This window comes from Kogia breviceps, chromosome 11 (assembly GCF_026419965.1).
Source record: "Kogia breviceps isolate mKogBre1 chromosome 11, mKogBre1 haplotype 1, whole genome shotgun sequence".
Lineage (NCBI taxonomy): Eukaryota > Metazoa > Chordata > Mammalia > Artiodactyla > Physeteridae > Kogia > Kogia breviceps.
The window spans coordinates 79125203-79148585 of NC_081320.1; the positions used below are offsets into that span (position 1 = coordinate 79125203).

Below are 23383 nucleotides of genomic sequence, written 5' to 3' on the forward strand. Positions count from 1 at the left end.
GCAGTGGTTGGGAGTCCGCCTGCCGATGCAGGAGACACGGGTTCGTGCCCCGGTCCGGGAGGATCCCACATGCCGCGGAGCGGCTGGGCCCGTGAGCCATGGCCGCTGCGCGTCCGGAGCCTGTGCTCTGCAACGGGAGAGGCCATGGCAGTGACAGGCCCGCATACCAAAAAAAAAAAAAAAAAAAAAAAAAACAACCTTCACAGCAACATCTAGGCTGGTGTTGACCAAACAACTGGACCCCATAGCCTCGCCCAGCTGACACATGGCACTAACCATCACAGTGGGCTTGTCCTCAGACTTGCTGAGTGTGCAGAGCTGGCTGGAGACCCAGGTGGAGTGTCAGCCGCTTTCATGCGGATATTTCTCTCCAGTAAGGGGATGTTCCCTTGGCTTTTCTACACGAGGTTCACAGAGGCCAGAGTGTCCATCTTGATTCCCCTGCCCCTTTTACTGCACCAGATCTCTTATTGCTTAGGGGAGATGAGTCTTTGTTCTCTTAAGGCCTTAACTGATTGGACGAGGCCCACCACTTATGGAGGGCCATCTACTTGACTCAAAGTCTGTTGATTGTAAGTGTTAAACACACATCTAAAAAAACTACCTGCACAGCAATATCTAGACCAGTATTCGACCAACCGGGCACCATAGCCTAACCCAGTTGACACATAAAATTGTTATGCTTTTCCTCTGGCCTATCCTGAGAGTCAGAAGACTCTACCCTTGCCTTGGATAAGAAGAGAGCCAAGGAAAGGTGTGGTCACCTGTGTGCAGAGCAGAAACTTGGCACAGCGGGAGCGAGCCAGGAGCTCAGGAGAGCAGGAGGAGGGAGGGTGCACATCCCAGTGGGCATATCCACCTGATCCATACCCCTGCCCTGGAGGAGGTTTGGTGGGCCTCCAGGCAGAGGCCAGGAGAAACTGGCATAAGACAGGAGATCGCTGCCAGCTGTCCCCTCCCTGGTCAGGGATGTTACACTCCCTCCGTGGGCCTGTGAGATTTCCAGACATGCCCAGCTGTCTAGAGGGTCTCACACACCCCACCGGAGGCAAGTTCAAAACGATTCCCGCAGTGGCTGCCCCATGCGAGCCCAGAGTCTTCTGCATGGCGTGAGGCTTTCTGCCCAGTTCATTTCACTGCCTCTGTCCAGTAGACTTTTCTGACAATAAAGAGGGTTTTTTGGCAGCGTCTTCCTGCCTCATCCCTTTTCCTCCTTCTCTGTAGGAAGCCTTCCCCCTCTGCTTCCCCCTTTGCCCTTCTTCTCTTTAGTTATAACCTGCCTGTGACTTGCAGGCTCTCTCTGGGGCGAGGTCACACACAGGGAAGGTCCCTGTCAGTGTGGGGCTGCCCCCAAACCCCACCACCCATGATGGAGAACACTCACCTCCAAGAAGGCAGCACATTCACTTTTTCAATAAACTAAACTTTTCGTTGAGAATAATTTTTTTTTTTTTTTTTTGTGGTACACGGGCCTCTCACCGTTGTGGCCTCTCCCGTTGCGGAGCACAGGCTCTGGACGCGCAGGCCCAGCAGCCATGGCTCACGGGCCCAGCCGCTCGGCGGTACATGGGATCTTCCCGGACCGGGGCACGAACCCGTGTCCCCTGCATTGGCAGGCGGACTCCCAACCACTGCGCCACCAGGGAAGCCCAGAGGATAATTTTTAATTCATAGAAAAGTTGCAGGGATAGTAGAGCATTCGTGCAGTCCCTCACCCAGTTCCCTCCAATGGCATCCTCTTACATCACATGGATTGTTTGTCACCATGAAGAAACCAACGTAGGTGCATTACAATTAACTCCGGACCTTGGGTTTCGCTAGTTCTCCTGTTCCAGGAGCCAGTCCAGGATGTCACTTGTGCTTGGTGTCGCCCCTTGCGCTTTCTCACTACACCCTTCCTAGTTCTCCCTGGCCTCCCCTCCAGAGAGGGTGTCTGGGCTTGCAAGTTCACTGACCTAAGCTCAGGGCAATGCCTGTTGATCTTTGTGCAGAGGCCTAGCCTGGAGCTTTTTTCCCTCTTTCACGCTGGGAGGAAGGAAGCCACCCTGGCGCTTGGTAAATATTTTACAACATCTAATGGAATCAAGTTGTTTACTCTGCAGGAAGTAGAAAGGGATTCATTAAAGACGGTAACAAGCTGGCTGGTTGCTGACCCTTCCAGTTTAGCCAGAGAGCTGGGAGCTTGAATAGATTTCTACTTAAGAAGCTTTAGTGCTGGCCTGCAACTAGAACATCCCAGAAGTGATTGGCTTCTGCTGCTTCTTGGGGCAGGGCTCTCAGGGCCAGGATCCCTGCAGCCTCAGACACAATTCTGTCCCCATAATGTCTCCCCTGCCCCCCAAACCTCACTCCCCCCAAATTCTCCCCTTGGCCTCTTCCTCCTCGGCTTGATTCTCCCAGCCCATACCCTTTGGGGGTGTCCTGTGGGGCTGTGGACCACATCCTGAGCCTGTCATGTCTGTGCCCTACTGGGACCCCGAGGAGCTGTGCCCATCCACATGGCCCCTTGCCCGTGGGACCTGGCTTTCTTGTCTGGCATGAGAAGGACGGTGCTTAACACACAGCCCAGAGACAGAGTGGAAAGGACTGCTCCCCCCGGCTGGGTCTGGGAACTCCCATGTCACCCGATGCTGTGTTATTTCCTGCTCCTGCCCCACTGCCCCCTCCTCATGTCCCACCTCTGCTTTTCTGGACTTTGCCCCCCAAGAGTTTCATTTCACAAACAAAAATATTTATTATTTAAACCAGAGCATACAAAGGAAGGCTGTAATAAATTGTTCTGATGCTGTTTACAAGCGTGAAGTCACTAGGGAATCAGTGAAGGAGGTCTGAGCAGAATCTTGAATGAAGGGGAAACAGATCTTACAGACCCTTAGGTTTGCAATTTTGTCGCCTGCCGGCTGGTCCCTCTAAGAAGAGCTCTGGCCTCCCTGCTTTGCCCTGTGGCTTCCTTGCCCTCTTCTTAGCCTGCACCGCACCCCACCCCTACCCCTCGCCCCCTCATCTCCTCATCCGTCCCCCTGACCCCTGACCCATGTACACCCAGTTCTCCGTGACCAGAGGAAGTGAGCTGCCGGCTAGTTCCTCGGCGCCTCAGCCCGGCCCCGGCCTGCTTTCCCCGGGGGCCCTGGGAGCCGTGCAGCGGAGCCCTCCCGGCTCTGGCTAAGAGCACTCAGGAGCCTCTGGTTGGACTTTGGAGATTTACCAGGAGCCTGGGTCATCTTTCTCAGTTGTCTTGAGCGATAATCGTTCCTGCTTTGAGAGCTTAACAAGTGCAAGTTTGCATGTGATACCGAGAACAAGCGGAAGACACAGACCCTAACCCTCAGAAGGGGGCCCCAAGACAGAGGGTGCTGAAGTGGGCAGACGGACGGCTGCACGCGGAGTACAAAGAAGCGAGCCAGTTGATGGCTCTGTTACAGTGCAGAGAGCTAGTTGCATAAAGTACACATCACGGGAAGCTGCAGGATCTCCAAGGATGGCATGGGATATTTGTCACGGCCTGGGGTCCTCCCTCCTCATTTGTAAAGGAAGCCTGGCCGGGCAGGGTCGGGGGAAGGGAGGGAGAGGAAGGAAGAGACGTCTGTGGGCTGGAGGAAGCATCTATCCAATGAAGAGGTCCTGGTGGGAATGAGGGGGTCAGGGGAAGGGCCCCAAATCCTGGTGAGTGGTGGGGAGGCAAGTTCAGTCCTCATCATAAGGACAGAGGGGCTTCTCTGGGGTCTGGGGGAGAGAGCTGACCTGGCCCAAGGTCAAGAGAATGATAGCAGCGGCATGAAGTGAAGGAGTCAGTGCAGAGCTCTCGGTACGTCGAGGGGCAGAGGATGAGACTGTGTCTCACAGTGAGGGCTCTGCGTGGGGGAATGATGGCAGAGCTCCGTGGAAGGATGCAGCCCTGGGTACGGGGAGGCAGGGGAGGCAGGCATCAGGGTGAGGAGACTGTCCCAGGGCCTGGTCGTCTCTGGCACTCTGTCTCCCTCTCTTTCATATTTGTTCCTAAGAACCTGGCCATTCATTGCTTTAGCCTCCAGAGGCTGGCTGGTGGTGAGTTTTGGAAATGGATGAAGGCAGGGTGAGGTCCTCCCCAGCCTGGAGCTTCCAGGCCGGGCCTTGCAATCCAGCTACCATGAGGGCTATAAGCTAACAAAGTAGAGCCCTTTCTTCTCTCTACCATTCTCCCTTATCAGGGTCCTCGTGGGGGAGAAGAACTTCTCTGGTTCGAGGCACATTTGGGCATTCCTATATCCCTTAGCCAAAAGCCATAGAGCCAGCAGGGCCCGAAGCCTGAAGTTCTTCATAGAAAGCAGGGAAAAAAAAAAAAAAAAGAACAGTTCATGTTTCCTACAACCCTCCTCCTGCCTGGGGTGGGCAGCACATACACCCAGGGGTCCCTTTTGGGGGTGATGAGGTTATCTCTGACTCTGAACACCCCCCTCTGGGCCCTTGCATGTGGATTCATGGCCCTCACATCTGGACCATTTCTCCCAGAGAGCTGAGAACTGGCTGTCTGGCGTTTGGCGGCATCCCACATGCTTAGCAGCTTTGGATTAAAATGTTCTAAATCTACCTATTATGGACCATAAGCTGGAGCCCCAAGGGGCTGGTGCTTGGCCATAAGCCAGCGCTCCCCCAAATAGGTTGGACACTGGCACTGAATATGAGCCTGGAGATGAAGGTGGGTGGGTCCTCTTTCTGGTCCTGGCTGCTACGAAGACTCCATCCCAGCTTTGTCCTCTTAGGGCAGGAGTCTCATCTGCCGAGATGGTTGACATGCAGATTCCAGGGCCTTATTGCCAAGTTCATGATTCAGTATGTCTGGGGTATGGTCCTGGGATCTGCATTGTGACAGAGATCTCTTGGGTAGTCCTGTCGTGTAGCCAGATGTGGGAACCCTTGCTCGAGTCCACCCTCCTAGAAAGAATCCCTTCAAGGTCACTAGCCTAGGCCCTCGTAGATCTGGATGTGGAAGGGAGACAGGGGAACAGCCTGGGGCCTCGCTCCCCTTTGACTTTAGTGACACAAAAGGGAAGAAATGTTACCTGCAGTGCCCATCAGACCTCAGAAGACAGAATCCTGGGAAGACCTGATTCTGAAGCTATTCAGAGCCAAAGGAGTGGCTACAAGTGGGAGCCTGGACCACCAGGACACCCTGTCTTATAGTGAAGGGGTGAGGTAAGGCGCAGCGTAAAGGAGGTTGAGGGACTCTTCCCAGCAGCGGGGGAGGCAGGGCTGCAAGGTGGGGCCCTCCCCGCTGCTCCTCTCAGCCTCCTGCGGGCAGGTCCTGCTCTGTTTTCTCCTGGAGGAGTACCCTGCCCCCGATGGTGGCTGGCACGGTGCTCCCCCTGTTCCTTGGGGTTCCGCTGGGGAGGGTGATCTCTGCTGTGAGATTTAGCACCACGTGAGGAAGCCGAAGGCCTGGATGGAGTCTATTTCCAGCCACACCACTTCCTAGCGTCTGTGCCCAGGCAAGGGGTCCAACCTCCCTGAACCTTAGTTTCTCCATTTGTGAAAGGGGATATGGATTTCTGTCTTGCCTCCCCTACAGAAACATTCCGAAGGCCACATGAGTTGAGAAGTGGGAGAATGTCTTGAAATTTCTGAAACAAAGTCCATGAACTTGATATGTGGGACTAAATGAGGGAGCTGGGCGGTAAGGAATGGTGGGAACTGCGGGGAACCGGACAACAGAATTAGATTCAATCAGAAAAGTCAATACCACGGGCTCTGAATAACTCATAGATAAGGCCCGAATTTGGCTTGCAGGCCAACAGTTAACCTCTACTGTAAAGTGTCATTCAAAAGCCAGGTAGCTCTCATAGATTTCCGTACCACAACCATCAGCTATGAAATAGCAGCATTGCAAACAATGCCCTACAAAGTATTTTATGCCTGGATATATGTGTGCGTGTGTGTGTGTGTGTGTGTGTGTGTGTGTGTGTGTGTGTGTGTGTAGGGCCTCTAAGAGATGGACTCTGGAGTCTGCCTGCTTAGATTCAATCCTGGTCTCTGGTGCTTGGACACGTTATTTCAATTTCCTGTACTCTCGATTATTTTCTTCATGTGTAAAATGTGGGTAGTAATAGCACCTACGTCACTGGAATCCTGTGCAGATTAAATGAGATAATCCATGAAAAGCTTAGCCCAATGACTGCTCATAACTTGCTCAGTAAAAGTTTGACATGATGTTTATTGTTGTGTTATTATTTTTTTTCTCTGCTTTGTTGCACAAAGGATTGGAGGGGCGTATGCTGCAGGAACACAGTGATAATACAGAATAAGGGATGGCGGTAAAAAAGAGTCAGAACTTAAGAGCAAAGATGACCACAAAGGTCTCATGTTGTTCCTTTGGAACATTTGTATGTTACTTTGAGCTTCCTGTTAACCACAGGGACCAGGGAGAAATGGCCAGTTTCAAGCTTCTTATCAAAAGAGAGGAGGGGGGCTTCCCTGGTGGCGCGAGTCCGCCTGCCGATGCAGGGGACACGGGTTCGTGCCCTGGTCTGGGAGGATCCCACATGCCGCGGAGCGGCTGGGCCCGTGAGCCATGGCCGCTGAGCCTGCGCGTCCGGAGCCTGTGCTCCGCAACGGGAGAGGCCACGGCAGTGGGAGGCCCGCATATCACAAAAAAAAAAAAAAAAAAAAAAAAAGAGAGGAGGGCTCTTGGAAGCTCCTCCTGGATCCATGCTTATCTTTTGTTCAAGAAAAGAAGTGGAAAGAACTTTCATCCTCAGTTGAAATGACTGTGCATATACCTGGATAACTGTTTCCTCACTGGCAGGTCTGAGCCCAGAGTGACATCTTGCCTGTTTTTAAACCTCAGGGGTCCCCGGTTACTGGGACATGGAAATGGGCCCCTCATGGCTAGTGCCTCAAAGCTCAAAATTTGGGCCAGTTTTCTCATCTTCCTGAATGTGCCAGAACATGGGTGCTGCTCAGCTATTTCAGTAGATCCATCTCTGCCTGTACCTTGTATCTAACCCTCTCCTTCAGCAAACTGGCCATTCTTCTCAGTGGCTCTGACATCTGCCTTCCCACATCCCATCTTGAAGCCCTTTCTGAAGGTTTTCTGGGTGGTGATTTTCTATGAGCATATTGGCTTGAATTTCCAATACCTTTGATAGATCTGACACCCCATACTTCTGACTACCCAGATGCTCCTGGGATAGAGTGTAGCCAGTATGTAATTTCTAGAAGAATCCTTTCTGGTTTGTGCACTGTTAACATGGAGCACTGAAGTACAAGTTTCTAGAGTGCACATACCACACATCTGTTTATCTTGCTCTGATTTACATTCTATGCACAGAAGGATACTTAAATCAATGTCCTGATGAAGATGGTGGTAGTGTCAGTAAATGATAATAACTGGGACAGCAAAAGAGGAAAACATTACCTGATATGAACACAAACCTTGAGTTTTTGGAGGAAAGCAAGCTCTACGCAATGCATTTATTTTAAAAGGGAATGTGTTGACTTTGCAAGCCATTGCTGGACGAAATGAGCAGTGTGTTATTTTACTGCTGAGTCCTTCCAAATGTTTTTAGGAACTCTGATGTGTCAGGACAAAAGGCCTTCTTTATACAACAATGTGTGGCTTTAGAGACTTACTAAGGGACATGAAGAAACAATTGTGTGAAAAAATTGATTGTTGAATGATTAAAGGGTCTTGTGATAAGTTGCTGGTCCTTTGCTGTGCCGTTATAGGGTCCAGTATGTGAAGTGGGCAGTCAGGAAACTTGACACCATTCCCAGAGGGAGGGTCCTTCTGGTACTGCTTTCTGAGGTACAGGGAGGCATCCAATAGCCTGCCAGGCCCTTTCCCTGATCATCCTTTACCCTTGCCCGCCCCACTACTGATTTCACCACTGTTTTACCTGCAATTCCAAGGGACTTCTTATAGATGTTGGTATTGTATTGCGTTATAATTCTTTGCTTACATGTTGATCTCTCTGGATTGTGGGGAGGGACCAGTGTGGTGTGATGTCCTATTAATTTTCATATGCACAAGACCTAGCATGTAGTAGGCCCTCAATATGTATTTGCTGAATAAATTAAATAATTTTGGAAACACACACACACACACACACACAAAAAAAAAACCAAACAAAAAAAACCTGGTCCATCCCTTTCTGGTAAGGTGGAGGACCCCAGAGAATTTTAATAGCTTGTCCAGAGCCCCAGAGCTAGAATGTGGCCTGTACGGGGACTGGATCTTCTGCTTTCTCTCTCCAAGTACAAGTGTTTTTGGCTGGAGTTATCATGTTGTGGGTTTTTTTCCCCCCTCTCGTTTGATTACATTGTTTTTTCTTCTTACACATTCATTCACTGACTCATTCTTACTTTTTTTATTGAACAGATACAGTGGGCTAGGTACAAACCAAAACCGATGAAGAATGCTTATGGTGCTCTGTTATGACCCAGATGGGCGGGATGGGGGGTGGATAGGAGGGAGGTCCAAGAAGGATGGGATATATGTATATATACAGCTGATTCACATCATTGTACGGCAGAAGCTAACACACCATTGTAAAACAGTTATACTCCAATTAAAAAGAAAAGAAGTCTCATGGAGCTTTTATCAGGGGAAGATAGCCAATAAATAATAAGCATAATTAATAAGGAAGGTATATCATATGTCAGAAGGAAATAAGTGCTATGCAAAAAAGAAGCAAGTGAGCAAGGAGGGGAATTGGAAATATTGAGGTGGGGCTGGCAGTAGGTTACAGCATTTCATGGGATGAAAGTGAGAAAGTGAGGTTTGAGCAAAGACTTGTAGGAGGTGAGGGATTTTTGTCTACAGATATCTGGGGGAGTGTGTTTCTGGCAGAGAAAAGAACTAAAGCAAAGGCTCCAAGGTAAGAGTGCATGTGGAGTGTCTGAAAACATGGGCCAGCAGAGTGGAGTGGGCTGGGTGAGCGGAGGGGGAGAAGTAGGAGGTGAGGCGAGGCAGGTAGCTAGACCCATATCAAGTAGAGTCTTGTAAGCCATAAATAGGACTTTGGCTTAGATTTGGAAGAGACATTAGATATGGAGAGACATTGGAGGGTTTTGAGGAAAGGAATGACATGATCTGACCTGTTTTTAAAAAGAACTAGCTGTCGTGTTGAAAATAGACATTAGGAGGGCAAGGGTACTAGCGGTGAGACCTGTTAGGAGGCTATTGACATAATCCAGGCCAAAGATGCTCGTGGCTTGGATCAAGGTGGTAGCGGCAGTAGAGGTGGAGAGAAGAGGCAGATACTGGATTTGTTTCAAAGGGAGACATCCACAGTCATGGAGAAAAGCTCTGGGTGGGGCTGGATGCCCCATCTCCCACCCGCCCCACTGGTTCCATTCCTGGGAAGGAAGAGGAGTGGGGAGAATATGGAGTGAGATGAGAGTCCCCGCTTCTGTTTTGAACCCACAATCTTTATCTTCACTAATTCAAATGCTACCCTTTCAGTATCCCCGTTAAGATTCATCTCCTCCTTCATGACATCTGCCTTGATTAATTTCACCTGGCTGAAGTCTCCCAGTTCATTCCATATTCATACAGAGATATACTTTACTTAACACAATCGATGAGTTTTTGAAAAGAGAGGTGTAAGTCACCTTTTAAAAAAAATATTAAAGCCTATTTTATATTCTCCAGGGGAGCGAACTATTCAAAGTACCTTATTATTAATGCTTTTGTAAGGCTAAGAGTCCTTTTGTTAGATGACTGTGGAGCTCCAGTAATTTCTCAGTTTTGAAAGATCAGATTATAGATGTATAAAACAGAGTGCACACTTATATGTCTCCGTACGTGAGGCACCTCCTAGGCATCTCATCACAGGGCCACTGGGACCTCAGGCTTAGTGCGTTCTCACCCGAGCGCATCATTTTCCTCCTCAACCCTCGTCCTCCTGAACTCCCTGTTCCACCCAGGCCTGAAACCTCAGCATCATCTCTTGATGTTTGTCCTCATCCGTCTCTCTGTCCCTCCCACACCCAGCTCGTCCCTTCACACCTGTGAACTTCCTTGCATCTCCCGCATTCTTTCCCTGACCCTCTGCCTCTATTATAGTTCAGGTGCATGGACTTCTTAACTCTTCTCCCTGTAATGATTCTAGCCCTGTTCTCTAATGCATCATTCTCCATTCAGCTATGCGAGCAAACTGCCAAAAGCATCGTTCTTATCGTGACACTTCTTTGCTCAAAGATCTGTCATCTCCCCATCACCTTGCCTCTAGCTTGCAACTAAACCCCTGAGCATGGTATCCAAGCCCCTGTCTGTACCAGCCTCCATGCACCTCTCTGGCCTTCTCAGCACCTGTAATCCCTTCATCCTCATGCGTCATGAGGGGCATCTGTGATGAGAAGTGGCTGCGGTCCTTAGCATGAGCAGGTGTGGGCCCACACCTTCATCACTCCTGGCCTGCAGTGCCCCTCAAGCCGCGTTATTCTGCTCAAATCCTTTCCATTTTCAAAGACCTCCCAAGCATCCCTCCCTATTGGAAGATGTCTGTTCTTCAGACAGAAATGACCTCTCCTTCCGCAGCACTTTACGCAAATTATTTTCATAGGCCATATCCTTCTAGTGTGTCCTTATTCTGCTTCTCATATCTTCCTCACCACTCTGTATGCTTGCTGGGTGCCGTCTTCATCCTCACCTTTCCTTTCATGTCTTACGTGAAGTGAGCGCTTAAGAAAGATGTCTTTCCACCGTCTTTCCGTGCCGCCATAATGGTGCGCGTGAATGTCCTGGCTGATGCTCTCAAGAGTATCAACGATGCCGAACAGAGAGGCAAACGCCAGGTTCTCATTAGGCCGTGCTCCAAAGTCATCGTCAGGTTTCTCACTGTGACGATGAAACATGGTTACGTTGGCGAATTTGAAATCATCGATGAGCACAGGGCTGGGAAAATTGTTGTGAACCTCACAGGCAGGCTAAATAAGTGTGGAGTGATCAGCCCCAGGTTTGATGTGCAACTCAAAGATCTAGAAAAGTGGCGGAATAACCTGCTCCCGTCCCGTCAGTTTGGTTTCATTGTACTGACAACCTCAGCTGGCATCACGGACCATGAAGAAGCAAGACGAAAACACACAGGAGGGAAAATCCTTGGATTCTTTTTCTAGGGATGTAATACATACGTGCAAATAAAATGCCTCAGAGGACTCTGGTGCTTCCCTTAGTCGTTTTGAACTTTGTACAGCAGAGTAGCAAGAGCGTCTGCGGGAGTGTACAGCCTTTGTGTTAAAAAAAAAAAAAAAGAAAAAGAAAAATGTGCTGTATGACTGTACAGCTGTCCTTTTTCTTATTCATGTTTTATTGTTGACATGTGCTGCCCACATTTAATTGTAAGCTTTGTGAAGTTGCGAAATGCCTTTGGTTTGTTTTTTTTTTTTTTTTTTTTTTGTGGTACGCGGGCCTTTCACTGTTGTGGCCTCTCCCGATGCGGAGCACAGGCTCCGGACGCGCAGGCTCAGCGGCCATGGCTCACGGACCCAGCGGCTCCGCGGCATGTGGGATCTTCCCGGACCGGGGCACGAACCCGTGTCCCTTGCATGGGCAGGCAGATTCTCAACCACTGTGCCACCAGGGAAGCCCGCCTTTGGTTTTTTATCTCCATCCTTACTGTACTGTCGCCACAGACGGTGTTTATTGTGCTAAGCACTGAGTTCTTCATTAGCCCTTGTGTTTCAAGGTTTTACGACCCTAATGGTAGAAACACAGCAAACTGGGAATTCATCCCAGGCACTCCGGCCTCTGGTTTGTTTATTCATTCATTCACTTATTTATATCCCGTGTGGCGGGTGTGAATTTCAGGCTACAACTGTAGGGTGCCAGAAATGTCACATTTCTTTGTTTCTCTAAATCAAATTTAATCAGTGCCAAGCTTCCACCTGCTGAGCTAGCCAGAAATTCAGTCTGTCTTTTGAGAGCCTCCCACCCCCAACTACTCCTTGAGGATTGTACAAAAACCTCAGGGTTCTCACTAGTTCTGAAGAGCTGAGGAAGGACCCTTTGTTTGGGGTCCATACTGGTCACATCATAACACATGTGATCTGCAGGCCAGTGGCTCCTCTGCTTCTGTTTTAAGAGAGATGGAGGGCCCAGGCTAGGAGCATCAAGTCCTTTCTGAGATTCTCCCCTGGTCCCTGGGCACTGCAAGGAGAAGGATGCTAGCCTCCACTACTCAAGATGCCTCCAGAAACCATGCTCCATCACTTCAGGGGACATTCTCAAAACTTCCACCAGATAAGAGAGGGAAAATACCTCTGTTCTTTTTAGCCTATTTCAATATTGCCAAAAGAAATCAATATCAGAATGACTTTTCTGTCATACATATTAATAATCTGATTTATGCTCAGTACACGTTATAAATTTGTGATGGCATAGAAATAGAAATAAAGAATTTGGACCAGGGAAAGAACCCAAAGTCCCAGTAGCTATAATTGCTGTAGTTAAGCTTCGTATTTGGTTGTCAAAATGAAAAGGGAGATGAGGTTTCATAACTCTATTATCAGAAAGGGAGAAACAATCAGTTTCTCAAGAGAGACAAAGATTTTTCTGTTACTTGGTTCCAAAATAAATTTGTGAAGCTTTATAGAGGGCATATCCAGTTAAGCGTTCTGAGATATTGCATGCAAGTCTCTGTTCCTGTATCTTGTGCCTCTTATTAACGATGTGTGAGGATAAGAGTGCCTGGAGCCCTGCACATGGGAGCATTTAGCACAGATATTGATTCCTTCTTTTGCTACCTATATCTCCTGCTCAGGTTTCTAAAGATGGCCAGATATTTTTGATATCACCACTGCACCATAGTCTAAACAGAACAAAGACTGAAATAATCATCAACTAAAGATCATAACCTAAGTGGCAAAAAAGTATGGCCAGTCTGGGCAGGTAGGTTCTGCTCGTGATATTGCCTTTGCCTGTTGATGGCCCTTGGCCATTTTTTTTTCCTGCTGAAATCTTTTTGAGCATTGGAGCTGAGACTCTGCCTTCATCATTGAATCACTAATGCTTCGCATGGTGCCTGGTGTTTAACAGGTGCTGACTAAATCATTCTTCAGTTAATATGCTTGTTTTTCCCCTCTATTTCATATCTGTAACATCATCTTTTAAGTTACCCTCCTGGGTTTCAGTAATAATGTGGAGGTAAATAAGAAAAGAGTTCCTCCAAGGTGGACTTTTCTCTACCTCATACATGATAGGACTAAGGAAATACTTCTAAGGATCTATCAGTGATTTAAGGGACATATGAGAATTGAAGGAAAGTATGAGAATATTGCTTCATTAAATAGAGAATATTAGTAAAGAGATAGAAAAAATATATATATATATATATGTGAGAACCAAATAGACATTCTGGAGTCGAAAAGTATAACTGAAGTGAAAATCTCACTGGAGAGACTCAACAGTATATTTGAGTTGGCAGAAGAAAGAATCAGTGAATTTAAAAATGAGTCAATTGGGCTTCTCTGGTGGCGCAGTGGTTGAGAGTCTGCCTGCCGATGCAGGGGACATGGGTTCGTGCCCCGGTCCGGGAAGATCCCACATGCCGCGAAGCGGCTGGGCCCGTGAGCCATGGCCACTGAGCCTGTGCATCCGGAGACTGTGCTCCACAACGGGAGAGGCCACAACAGTGAGAGGCCCGTGTACCACAAAACAAACAAACAAACAAAAAACACAAGGGGGTCAATTGAGAGTATCCAGGCTGAGGAACAGAATGAAAAATGAAAGAAGAAGAATAGACAAAATATGAGACCTGTGGCACACCATAAAACATACCAGCATACAGGTAATAGGATTCCAGAAGGAGAGAAGAGAAAGTGGCATAAAGAATATTTAAAGAAATGATATCCAAAAACTTCCCAAATTTATGAAATGCGTTAATCTATACATCCAAGAAACTCAATGAATTCTAAGTAGAATAACTCAAAGAAATCCACACCTAGATACATCACAAACTGTCAGAAGTCAAAGACAGAGAATCTTTAAAACAGCAGGAGAGATTTGTCAAGTACAAGGGATGTCAATAAGATTAACAGCTGACTTCTCATCAGAGAGCTTGGAGGCCAGATGTCAGTGGTCTGGAATATTCAAAATGCTGACAGAGAAAGACTGTCAACGAAACATTTTATATTCAGTAAAAACCATCCTTCAGAAGTGAAGGAGGAATTAAGACATTCTCAGATAAACAAAACTAAGAGAATATGTTGTTAGAAGACCTGCTCTACAAGAAATACTAAAGAGAGTCTTTCAGGCTAAAATGAAAAAACACTAGATGTAACTGAAATCCACACAAAGAAATAAAGAGCAGTAGTAAAAGTTACTACAGCGTAAATGTATTTTTTATTTATTACTCTTTTCTTTTCCTATCTGATTTAAAAGACAAATATACAAAGCAACAATTATAAAACTTTGTTGATAGGCTTATAATGCATAAAGATGTAATTTGTTTGGCAGTAATATCATGAAGTAGGGAGAAAGAATGGAGCTATATTGGAGCAAAGTTATTATATACTGTTGAAAATAAGTTGATATTAATCTGAACTAGATTGCTGTAAATTAAGATGTTAATTGTAATTTCCAGGGAACTCACTAAGAAAATAATATTTTTAAAAGAAGACAACAAAGAAGAAACAGTGGGGAATAAAAATGGTACACCAGAAAACATCTATATAACATAAAAGAAAGCAATAATGGAGAAACAAAGGAAAAAAGACACAAGGCATATAGAAAACAAATAGCAAAATGGCACACATAAATCCTACCTTATCACTATTACATTATATTCAAATAGACTCAACACTTTAATCAAAAGGCAGAGTTTGGCAAGATGGATTTTAAAAAAACATAATCCAACTATATGCTGTCTACAAGACATATGTTTTCGATTCAAAGACACAAATTGGTTGGAGGTAAAAAGATAAAGATATAACATGCAGGGCTTCCCTGGTGGCGCAGTGGTTGAGAATCTGCCTGCCGATGCAGGGGACACAGGTTCGTGCCCCGGTCCAGGAAGATCCCACATGCCATGGAGCGGCTGGGCCCGTGAGCCATGGCCGCTGAGTCTGCGCGTCCGGAGCCTGTGCTCCGCAACGGGAGACGCCACAACAGTGAGAGGCCCGCGTACCGCAAAAAAAAAAAAAAAAAAAAAAAAAAAAAAAAAAAAAAAAGATACAACGTGCAAACAGTAACCAAGAGGAGCTATACTAATATCAGACATGATAGACTTTAAAACCAAATTTTTACCAGAGACCAAGAACATTTTATAATGATAAAAGGGTCAGTTGATCAGGGAGATATAGCAAATATAAGCATAATCACCTAACAGCAGGACCCCAAAATACATGAAACAAAAATGAACAGAATTGAAGGAAAAAACAATTTGACAATAATAGCTAGAGATTTCAAAACCCCACTTTCAACAAGGGGTAGAAAACTCAGCAGATGACCAACAAGGGAAAAATGGCTTGGGCACTAGAAACCAAGTAGACTTAACAGATATCCAATACTCCATCCAACAGAAACAGAATAGAAATTCTTCTCAAGTGCACATGGGACATTCTCCAGGATAAACCATATATCAGGCCGTGCAACAACTCAATAAATTTAAATGGATTGAAATCATACAAAGTATTTCTCCAACCACAGTGGAGTGAAATTGGAAGGCAATTACAGAGGAAATTTGGGAAATGAACAAATATGTGGAAATTAAACAACATACTTCTAAATAACCAAGGGATTAAAGAAGAAATCATAGGGAAACTAGAAAATACTTTAAGAAGCATGAAAAGGAAAACACAACATACCAAAACCTCTGGGATGCTGATAAATCAGTGCTTAGAGGGAAATTGATAGCTGTAAATGCCTATATTTATAAAGAAGAAAGATCTCAAATCAATAACCTACACTTCCACCTTGAGAAATTAGAAGAAGCAGATCAAAGAGATAGAAGGAAATTAATAAATATTAGAGCAGAAATAAGTCAAATAGAGAATAGGAAAACAATCAGAGGACTAGAAAAAGATCAAAAGTCAGTGACTGGAGTAAACCACAAAGAGCTCAAGGGAACGTTCTAGGCAAGGCTAACAAGGATGGGTGCCGTTTTGTGAGGGGTTCTGATGCTGGATTGAGCACCCCGTTTTGAAGTGTGGGCTGAGAGGAGTCCTTGAAACTTTCTCCTGGAAGAGTAGCAAAATGAAATAAGTATTCTAAAGGATTATCTGGAGGCAGTGTTCATTATCTGGGAGCAGTGTTCAGTGCATTATAACGGCTAAGGAATGAAATCAGGAAGGTGAAGCTAGAGGCTACTGCAGTAATCCAGGCAGCTAGGGACAGAAGTCCAGAGTTGAGTCATGGCAGTGGAAGGACAGATTCAGTATAAATGGGGTCAGGAAGGGAGGAAGGAGGACTTCACAGGATTTGATGGCTGTCTGGACCTTTGATGTGAGAAGTAAGAAAGGAGAAAACTGAGTTTAGTCTTGGCTCCATCATTTACTTGCTATTTGATTTTAGGCAATTCTTCTGAGCCCCCAGGTCCCTCATCCATGAAATGAGGCTAGCAATGCTTGCCTGGCCTATATTCCTGGATTTTCAGTATGATTGAAGTGGAATAATAGGTGTAAAAGAGGTATAAAAGCCACTTGTGAACGTTCAAACTCTTGACAAGTAGGAGGGTTTGTTTGCTACGATGATGAGTTTTGTTTTTGACACGTGTGTTCAATAGTGAGACCATCCAAGTGGAAATGTTGAGTGGATGATTGAAAACGTGGGAGGGAATTCTGGGGAGAAGTTAGTGCCAGAACCAACATTTGTCCTCACCTGCCTATCCCAGAGGGAGGAGTGGAGAGAGGAGTTGGGGGAACGGGCAGGGACTCAGCCAGCAGAGAAATGGAACCCATTAGGGGCAGAGGCAGGCCAGGGTGGGAAGGAAGCGGGAACTCACTCAGGGACAGGGTTTCCCAGAGCTGTAGCTCTGAGATGTGAGAGGGAGAAGCTAACAGGTCTGGGAACGACGGGGTATCTGAACTACACACGGGAGTTTCCCTAGAAAGTGATAGAATCAAAGGCAGCGTTATCTGAATTTAGCTGGAGAATCAAGAGTAAGGAGAGGTAGCTCACCGGATGGAGTGTTCATTTAAATGACTGGCTTTGGAAGACAGAATCGGGACCATCTCAGAGCCTTGAATTGAGACGTCGTCGTTCTTTATTTTGAAATAGAAACTCTGTTGTGGTTCTGCTGTGTGAAGTGTCAGGGTCATGAGGGAGGCCACCAGGGAGGACAGGTGCCTGGGGTTTTGCAAGTAGGAGCCCTGCCACACGTCACAGAGAGTCCAGTCCACAGGAGCAGGAGGGAAACGCTTGGCAAATCAGAGATACCCCAAAGCCTCGAGGGCTCAGTTGCCCGAGCATCTGGAGAAGCATTCCCCCGCCAAGGCAGCAGGGCTCATTTTGGAGACCGAATTCTTTTACTTCCATCTATCCCCTTCCCTGCGGCCAATCTGTTCCCTAACCCAAGGATGCTCACCATCACAGTATAGCAGTAAACTTGGGCTTGGTGTGACTCAGGGTCCCTCCCAGCTCAGGGCTGCTTTGGGAGCTGACCAATCCCGAGGTGCCCTTAGGGCGAGGGATGCAGCCTTTTCTGGCTCCTTCTTTCCCAGAGCCCAGCAGAGCCCAGCTGTTTTTCCAGCGTGGAGCAAAGTGCAGCCCAAGGCAGGGCTTCCTGGCTGCAGAGTGCAGGATTGACCTTCTGCCCTTTGCAGCAGATCAGTGGGAGGTTGCTATGACCTCAATGGCTCAGCAGTGCTGCTGGGCTGTGCTGAGCTCGGGCTTCCTGGGCCGGAAAGAGAGAGAATTGGAGGGTAGAGGAGGAGGATGCAGCGAGGAATGTTCTCAACAGCTCCCCCTGGCAGGAAGATAGCAGAAGCAAGTTGCACACTCGCTTGCACTGACCTCTGGGCTGCTGCTTCTGTTCTTTCACAGCCCCAGGATGCTTCTTAATATGCTGGACCTCGGAAGGCACCAGAAAAGTAAAAGCAGCAAAAGTTGAGCCCAGCTATCCTGAACGGCCGACTTTATCTGTTTCTTGCAGCCTAGAAATGAAAATTGCTTTGCCTTTGGTTGCTGTTCAAGACATCCTGGAGCCCTGCACTGTGGTCTCCCTGCCCAGTCCCCGCACCCCGACTTTCTCTTCCCCAACCCAGGCTCAGGTAGGGATGAAAGTTCTGGGATGTCGGTGGCTCGAGGTATGCGTCCTTGAGTGGGTGAGCTGTCAACCAGCCATCCCCGCCAGTTCCCCAGGGACCATGGGCACAGAAGACTTTCTGAGAAAAATCACTCTTGTCAGAAGTTAGGGCTTTGGGTCTGAGCCCCTGATTGGTCTCCCACCTTGGGGAGCTGGTCTCATCACCACAGGACCTGAAGGATTCCTTTGTATTCATGAGTCTGGCCCCTGGGTACTCCTCCCCAAATCCCACCGTGGCTTCAGCATGGCTTTCCTGAAGGATGAAGACACGTCCTTGCGAAGGAAGGAAGGCCCCCGGCAGATAGTATGGCAGCTCCAAGGAGTTCCTCGCAGGAGGGCACAGGGGAGCAGGGCACAGCTCGGCAATGCCAGAGCCAGCGGCTCCAAACAGGAAGACACTTACTGGAGAGAGAACGTGTTACCCAGGGAGTGTCCAACCCCTGCGCTGCTTCTTCTCGGGGGCGGGGAGGGGAAGGGGAGCCCCTGTCCCTCCTTAGAGGTCGGGACGTGTAGCCAAGATGCTGCACCCAAAGCCACATTTCTGCATGGGGTTCAAAGCGTGGCAACTATTTTCAAGCCTCAGGCAGGACATTTGAAGGCTTCCTTTTCATCCGTACGATCTTATTTGGATGCGTCCAGATATTGAGAGGTGTGCCAACAAGCTGGAACTGTTTGGGACCGAAGAAGACACAGCTGTGTGCTCCAGCTGTTCCCGGTCTGGAAGGCACACGTGTAGCAGCCACGTAGGTTTCTATGACGCGCTCTCAAAGAGTGCCGTCGGAGAGCGGGTGCGCTGTGGCTGCCCCGGGCAGCCGAGGACTCGCTCTCCTCAGAAGGACAGTGGGGCATGTATCCATCAGGATATGGGCTAAGCTGCTGTAACAAAGCCACCAGATATTATCGTGCTTCCACGATAGACGCCGCTTCTTTCCTCTCTGAACAGACCAGAGGTGGTCCGGGGTGGGCCATGCTCTGCAGCATGAACTCACGTAGAGAGCCCAGCTGTCTTGTTGCTTCTCCACGCCTTAACGTGCCGTCCTTGTCCCCATTCCTGAGACTGGCCGCCACCATCACGTGCAAGTCCCAGCACAGGGGAAGGGGGAGAGAGAGGAGTGGGGACAGCCCATTTCCTTTATAAAGGTTGTGACCTGGACGCTGTACCCACAACATCCACTCACCTTTCATTCGTTATGTGGTTCTGTCTGCCGCGAGGCAGGCTGGGAAGTACAGATGCTAGCTGGGTGGGCGTGCCCAGCTGGAACTCAGGGGTTCTGCTACCAAATGGATGGAGTGGAGAGAGATTCAGGGAGACAGAGATTATTAGTCTTTGCCCAGATGGCTTCACCGCGAGGGGACGCAGGCGCTGCTGCCGCCCCGTGGAAGACTGACCGGCTCTGTGAAGGGTCAGGTGGTCGGATGCTGGTGGCGATGATGAAGCATTTGGGGGTGATGGTGGTGGAGGCATCTGTGACCGTGAATGTGGGGCGCAAGGGGCAGAATATGCGTGCGTGGACAGGCTAGCTCTTCCTGACTTTGGCTCTTTGTATAAGAGTCACAGAGCTTGTCTGACCCTTCAGTTTGCAAATGACGAAACAGATCCAGAGAGCTGAAGTGACTTGCTCAAGGTCCCACCACTCGGGAGTTGCTGAAAAGAAACCCTGAAAAGAGACTCTCCGAGTCTCTGCTCTACTGTCTTCGCACTTCTGAACTTTCTTGGGTGGGGCACTTTGAGGCATGGGAGCATGCAGTGCACCCAGGAGGCCTGAGGGCTGTAAGAGCGTATGAGACCTGCTACAGATGCCCTCGCGCCTGGCCCTCCACCTGCATTCTGGAAAGCAGTGCTTTCGTTTTGTTTTTTGTTAACATAGCCAATCCCTCAACTGTAAGCTCCTCTCAGCCGTTGCTGCTTAGCATGTGAGCCATCCTCTCCCTCCCCTCACCTTCCCGTCCCGCTAGATACCGTGGCAATGAAATACCACCTTGGCAGAGTCGGAGAATTTGTCATTTTTACATCTCCACATCCTAGTGTCTGCTCCCAGTGACAAATAAATCCCTGGGCTGATGGCTGGCCCCGGCCATTCATTAAGCAAATAAAGCCCCAGAGTTTGAGCCAGAGGCTCGTAAATAATCCCTGGTGTTTTATCCCCGCCGCCTGCTGCCTCCCAAGCTTTGCATATTTATGATACGGGAGCAGTATTTCTGACATAGCCTATTGTGTGTGGGAGACGTGGGGGAGAAGGACAGACAGCGGAGGCTCTAACCTGGGTGGAGAAGGCCCAGTCACTGCGCCGGGCTGTGGGCAGTGGCCCCTCAGCCCTGAGTGTTGACATCATCACCCAGCTGGGCTGAATGAGGGGCTCTGTCGTGTTGGGCCCAGAGCCGGCCCTGATCTGGCCCCAGTCGAGGTGGGGAGGAGCAGGGAGACCCGGGCCGAGTGGCAGCTTCAGCCCATTCTGTCCTGGGGGTAGAGGACCATCATCTTGGAGGAGAGAAGTGGCTGTAGTGTGGTAGAGCCCTTGGCCGGCTAAGTGCTGGTCATTAAGTCCCCTCGCAGAGGCCAGGCACCCTCATTTCTGTTTCCCTGGGCAGCCTCATGGGTGAGGGGGTCAGACTTCCGCAATGGGGAGCAGGAGGAAGATGAGAAAGAGTTCATGCCTGTAACAGTGAGAACAAGGAGAATAATTAACACTAAAGAAGGGGATAGAGTTCACAGGCACTTTCACATGAGTTACATGCCTCACTATATGCACTCTTGAGCAATGGGCTCAGCAAACCTGTTACCTGAGGAGGATGCCACCATGCAGCACCCTGCCCCCGGCACGTGTACACACACACACACACACACGCACACATGCACACCATGGCCCTCTCAGCATGGCATATCCGCCAGGCAGCATTTGTTGCCTAAAGCCTTCCAGAGGTAAAAACTATTATTTATAGAGGTGTACGGTGTACACAGGTGCACGCTGGTGGATGTACATTTCAAAGGTTGGGCACATGAAATTATGGCGAGAAACAGAAGCAGAGATAGTGGGCAATAGATACTCTGTACCAGTCCCGAAAGGAAGGCTTGGGATACACTACTGACCCACTGGTATCCAGGTTTCTTCTTTTTTAAGTGGCCAAGGTTGGCTGATCTCACCCAGGACCCCTTTTGTCTGCGATCTGTGTGAACTGGCCTAGGACCGCTGAATTTGTGGGTTTGCTCTCTGACCGGGCCCTCTGACACCTCAGAGAGGAAAATGCTGAGAGCAGAGGCCATCTTTTACCCTCAGTGAGAGCATGTGGTTGTCCTGTTTAGTGTGAGGTAGGCCAGAGTGTTTGTTTAACGTGGAGCATGACGCGTCAGTGAATTTGTATTTTTTTAAAGGCACGGCCTGGAATGAGAAAGCATTGGAAGCAGAAAGGGAGAATTTCATTCATAAAATGTTAGCTTTCATTGTGCTTGCAGGTGCGTGTGCTGTGTAGATGTACTGGCCACAGTGTGAAATGTAGTTCTTACCCGGGGTTGAACTCAGAAAGGTGGGCAGCGTGGGGAAGGCTGGAGACGAAAGGGCTCTGGACTTGAAGTTGAAGGTCCTGGGTTCAGTCCCCAGCCATGCCCTTGAGTTCTTCTGCACATATGCACACACCCTGACTCAGGCCGGTCCCCTTTCTCTGTACGTGACAGAAATGACCAGTCACAGTGGCATGGTGGGATGTTCCAGCCGGAAGGCACCTTGGAGATAAGCCAGGTCTGCGTGACAACTCAAGGCCAGAGATCGGGAAAGGCTGTGCACGGTCACGTGGCACATCAGTGGCCAGGGCAGGACTGGAACCCATCGTGATTCTTGCTGCAGCCTCCCTCCTGGGGGCAATAGGCATGAGGGCCTCAGGAATCTCCTTAGAAGCAAACATCTCCACGGAGTGACCAGGATGACCTGGCGTCACCCCATTCTAGGCCTCATTCATCTCTGAGCCAGGGCAGGGTGGCCACGTAAACCACTGCGGTCCACAGTCCAGTGTCTGTCTGGGGAGAGAAGACAAAATATTCTGCAGCCAATTAAAAGCAACAGGAGGGTGTAAGGGAGACAGACAGTAATTCTCCTTCTTGGAAGCCAGCCAGGGCATCCTTGTGCCAAGATTACGAAGGATAATAACAACAGCCATAATTGTGGGAAGGAAGAAGCTTCTACAAGGCCTCAGGGACCTGACTAAGTAAGGAGAGAAGAAGGGGAATCAAGATGGACACTCTGACCTTCGCAAACCTGCAGAAAAGCCAGTGGCCCAGCCCCTCGCCGGAGAGAACTGTCCTCCTGGAAGTGCCCTTGGGTCTCCGGCCAGCTTTGCACACTTGACACGTCTGAGGCCAAGCCCACTGTGACGGTTAATGCCAGGTGTCTACTGGGCGAGGCTAGGGGGTCCAGTTGTTTGGTCAACACCAGTCTAGATGTTGCTGTGAAGGTATTTTAAGCATGTGATAAACAATTTAAATCAGTAGACTTGGAGTCAAGCCATTGACCCCTCATAATGTGGGTGGGCCTCATGCAATCACTTGAAAACTTCAAGAGCAAACAGTGAGGTTTCCTGAAGAAGGAATTCTCCTCGAGACTGTGGCGTAGAAACCCTGCCGGAGTTTCCAGGTTTTGGACTCCAGACCGCAGCATCAATCTCTTGCTGGAGCCAATTCCTTAGAGTCTCTCCCTCTCTCTCCTACTGGTTAAGTTTCTCTGGAGAACCCTGACGAATACACTCACCAGCTCATCTCCAGGTCTCCTCCAGTTACAGGTCCCCGCGTCCTCATCCCCACCCAGGTTAGAGCTTGCAGAGCTGACCTCATCTCTGGTCTCCTCTTCCCTCCACCCGCATCCAGTGGGCCAACAAGGCTGTGAGTGTTTTCTCACTACCGTAGGACTGTCATTTTCTACTGCCCGTCTCACATCCAGCCCTGTCTTATCATTCTCTAGTCAGTCCTGTTTAGCCTCACACCTGGACAATTGCAGTTGCCTCTTTAGCTGGCTCGCACTCTTTCTCTCTCTCTCTCCATCCATATCTCCCTGTATCTATCATCTATCTCCCCTCCCCCTCTATTTGTCCATATTAGAGAATGTCAGTGGTGGGAGGGTGCCTTGCAGATCATGAAATCCAAGCCCTGCTCGTTGGTTCTGGGATCAGAGCCCCTGTAT

At 48.7% G+C, this 23383-nt stretch overlaps 2 protein-coding genes across 4 annotated transcripts in view; both read left to right on the top strand.

Moving 5' to 3' along the window:
• GALNT14 (polypeptide N-acetylgalactosaminyltransferase 14) overlaps positions 1 to 23383 on the top strand; it is a 220104-nt gene that overhangs the window by 83400 nt on the left and 113321 nt on the right. The window lies entirely within an intron of this gene.
• On the top strand, positions 10698 to 11134 carry LOC131765749 (small ribosomal subunit protein uS8-like). Its single transcript, XM_059079637.2, has one exon. The coding sequence runs from the start codon at positions 10702 to 10704 to the stop codon at positions 11092 to 11094; it is 393 nt and encodes a 130-aa protein (XP_058935620.1). The 5' UTR covers positions 10698 to 10701; the 3' UTR covers positions 11095 to 11134.